Source organism: Argentina silus (genome assembly GCF_951799395.1).
Source record: "Argentina silus genome assembly, chromosome: 18".
Classification (NCBI taxonomy): Eukaryota; Metazoa; Chordata; class Actinopteri; order Argentiniformes; family Argentinidae; genus Argentina; species Argentina silus.
This window is the reverse complement of record NC_139672.1, coordinates 17,823,703-17,826,202: the sequence shown is the minus strand read 5'-3', so window position 1 is coordinate 17,826,202 and position 2,500 is coordinate 17,823,703. Positions and strand designations below refer to the sequence as shown.

Here is a 2,500-nt window from a genome sequence, read left to right as displayed (position 1 = left end):
CTATACCACCACGGTAGTCCACCTACACACACACACACACACACACACACACACACACACACACACAAAGAAATTATTGGATGTCAAACATTCCACATTCGTCTTCACTAAGGTAAGGTAATCTGATGTTAGCCTGACTCCGGCCCCTGACCCCGCCCCCTAGCCCCAGCTCCTGACCACGCCCCTGACCCCGCCCTGACCACGCCCCTGACCACTCACCTGCTTCAGCGCCGTCACAGAGTAGGCGTGGCCTTTCACCAGCTTCTTAAAGGTGACCGCCTCCATATCAAACGCACTGGTGATCTACACACACACACACACGCACGCACACACGCACACAGTCAGTTACACGCACACACACTACTGGATATACTGGTTTGCTGGCAACACAAACACAATACTACAGAGTTATACTCCTCAGAGGAGAGGGGGGGGGAGGGAGGGAGGGAGGAGGGGGAGAGGGAGGGAGGTATGGAGGGATAGAGGGAGGAGGGAGGGAGGGATGGAGGGATGGAGGGAGGGAGGGATAGAGGGAGGGAGGGAGGAGGGGGAGAGGGAGGGAGGTATGGAGGGATAGAGGGAGGAGTGAGGGAGGGATGGAGGGATGGAGGGAGGGAGGGATGGAGGGAGGAGGGAGGGATGGAAGAGGGATAGAGGGAGGAGGGAGGAATGGAGGGGGGGGGGATGGAGGGGGGGGGGACTCACGTCTATGGAGCAGCCCAGCAGCGAGCCTCTCTCCAGGGCCTTGCTGATGGTGCTGTGGAGGTGCCTTGGAGCCTGGCGGAGGTCGTACATCTCAGCCACGCCTCCAGTGAAGTCCTCAAAGCCCTCCGTGGTGGAACCCCCAGACAGGGCCTCGTAGGAGCCATGCAGCCTGGAGACACGTCACAACCAGAACATCATCACAACATCATCACAACACAACATAACAGGAACTGGTGGAAGCAGCATTGTGGGTTTGATTGAATTCAAGATGGCGTCCCAGTCAGAAGCCCTAACCCTGAAGGACCAGAGAAGAAGAGAGGCTGACTTGGCGTGTGTGTGTGTGTGTGTGTGTGTGTGTGTGTGTGTGTGTGTGTGTGTGTGTGTGTGTGTGTGTGTGTGTGTGTGGTGTGTGTAGACTGACTTGGCGTAGGCCTTCTCCATCAGGGCGCTCCAGAACTCGTTCCCCTCGGCTGAGTGGACGAACAGCAGTTCTCCATCTTTGACGGGCAGGCGGTCGTCAATGACAACGTCCACCCACTCCCCAAACTGCCAGAACTGGAAAGAAAACCGTTAAATAAAACACGGTTACCTCCTGACCAATCAAATGGCTGAGGCAAGTCATTCATTTATTCATTCGTGGAGGGTCATGTCCATATATGGTCGTGTGTTGACCTGGAAGTGGAAGATTCCGGCGTAGTCGTCTTGGAAACTCTGGCCGTGAGGAACGACCCGGTGGAGCAGTTCCTCGTTCAGGGTCAGGGAGGCTATCGCTGCGAGCAACCAGCAGTCACCTGTGGAACAGAGGGAGGGGAGGGGGAGAGGGAGGGGAGGGGGAGAGAGGGTAGATGAGTATATGACACAGACTATCTATCTATCTGAACCACATATAATCATTTCCATTCAAGCTGTTGTTGTGTAATGATTTTAACAATGTTGTTTTTATTTCAGAGTCCTGAAAGTTCTGTGGCAGTTGCAGTAACAAAGGAGCTCTCAGAATGTCGACCCTGTTACCGGATGAGAGGCTTTAGAGTTACAAAAAGCCTCCTCCTTTAAAACGTTTAACAGGCATCAAAAAGCTTTTCTCAGGGTTGACAGAACAGTGGTGTCATTACTGAGAGAGACCAGAAGGGGGCGCTGATGGGCTGTGAGGTAGACAGAGAAGAGAGGAGGGTGTTTTCAACACTCTCTAGCCCTACAGAAGGGTGTGTGCGTGCGTGCGTGTGTGCGTGCGTGCGTGTGCGTGTGCGTGTGCGTGTGTGTGTGTGTGTGTGTAGAAGGGCTGGGTCTGATTTGTTCTATCCTGTGTTAACAGTTATACAGCATACCAACTATCTAACCCAGCCAGAGAGAGACAGAGAGAGACAGAGAGAGACAGAGAGAGCTCAGAGCTCCAGGACCTTGGCAGCACTCCCATGCAGCATTAATCTGTGTGTGTGTGTGTGTGTGTGTGTGTGTGTGTGTGTGTGTGTGTGTGTGTGTGTGTGTGTGTGTGTGTGTTTGCCAACAGGGCGGAGGAATATGGTGTAGTGTTGTTGGGATGTGAGAGAGAAGTTTTCCAGCAGTCTGAGTTCTGCTGTGGGGGAGTGTTGGATCTCTCTCTCTCTCTCCCCCCTCTCCCCCTCCCTCTCCCCCCCTCTCCTCTCCCCCTCCCCCCCTCTCCCCCCCCCTCCTCCCCCCTCCCCTCTCTCCCCCCCTCTCCCCCCCCCTCCTCCCCCCTCCCCTCTCTCCCCCCCTCCCCCCCTCCCCCCCCCCCCCCCCCTCCTCTCTGAGTCATCCCAGTGATCCCCAGCCACAC

At 55.5% G+C, this 2,500-nt stretch overlaps 2 protein-coding genes across 2 annotated transcripts in view; one reads left to right on the top strand and one right to left on the bottom strand.

The window, feature by feature from the left end:
• LOC310818635 (calpain-1 catalytic subunit-like) overlaps positions 1–1,814 on the bottom strand; it is a gene marked incomplete at its 5' end in the record, with an annotated part of 15,184 nt that extends 13,370 nt beyond the window's left edge. The window contains 6 exons of the mRNA XM_083689632.1: positions 1–22; positions 220–303; positions 706–874; positions 1,127–1,260; positions 1,378–1,496; positions 1,799–1,814. The exon at positions 1–22 is cut by the window's left edge and continues 64 nt beyond it. Coding sequence (XP_083545758.1) covers positions 1–22; positions 220–303; positions 706–874; positions 1,127–1,260; positions 1,378–1,496; positions 1,799–1,814 — 544 coding nt within the window. The remainder of the gene's footprint in view (positions 23–219; positions 304–705; positions 875–1,126; positions 1,261–1,377; positions 1,497–1,798) is intronic.
• A 28-nt stretch (positions 1,815–1,842) lies between these two features.
• LOC310818634 (calpain-2 catalytic subunit-like) overlaps positions 1,843–2,500 on the top strand; it is a gene marked incomplete at its 5' end in the record, with an annotated part of 17,240 nt that continues 16,582 nt past the window's right edge. The window contains one exon of the mRNA XM_083689631.1: positions 1,843–1,854. Coding sequence (XP_083545757.1) covers positions 1,843–1,854 — 12 coding nt within the window. The remainder of the gene's footprint in view (positions 1,855–2,500) is intronic.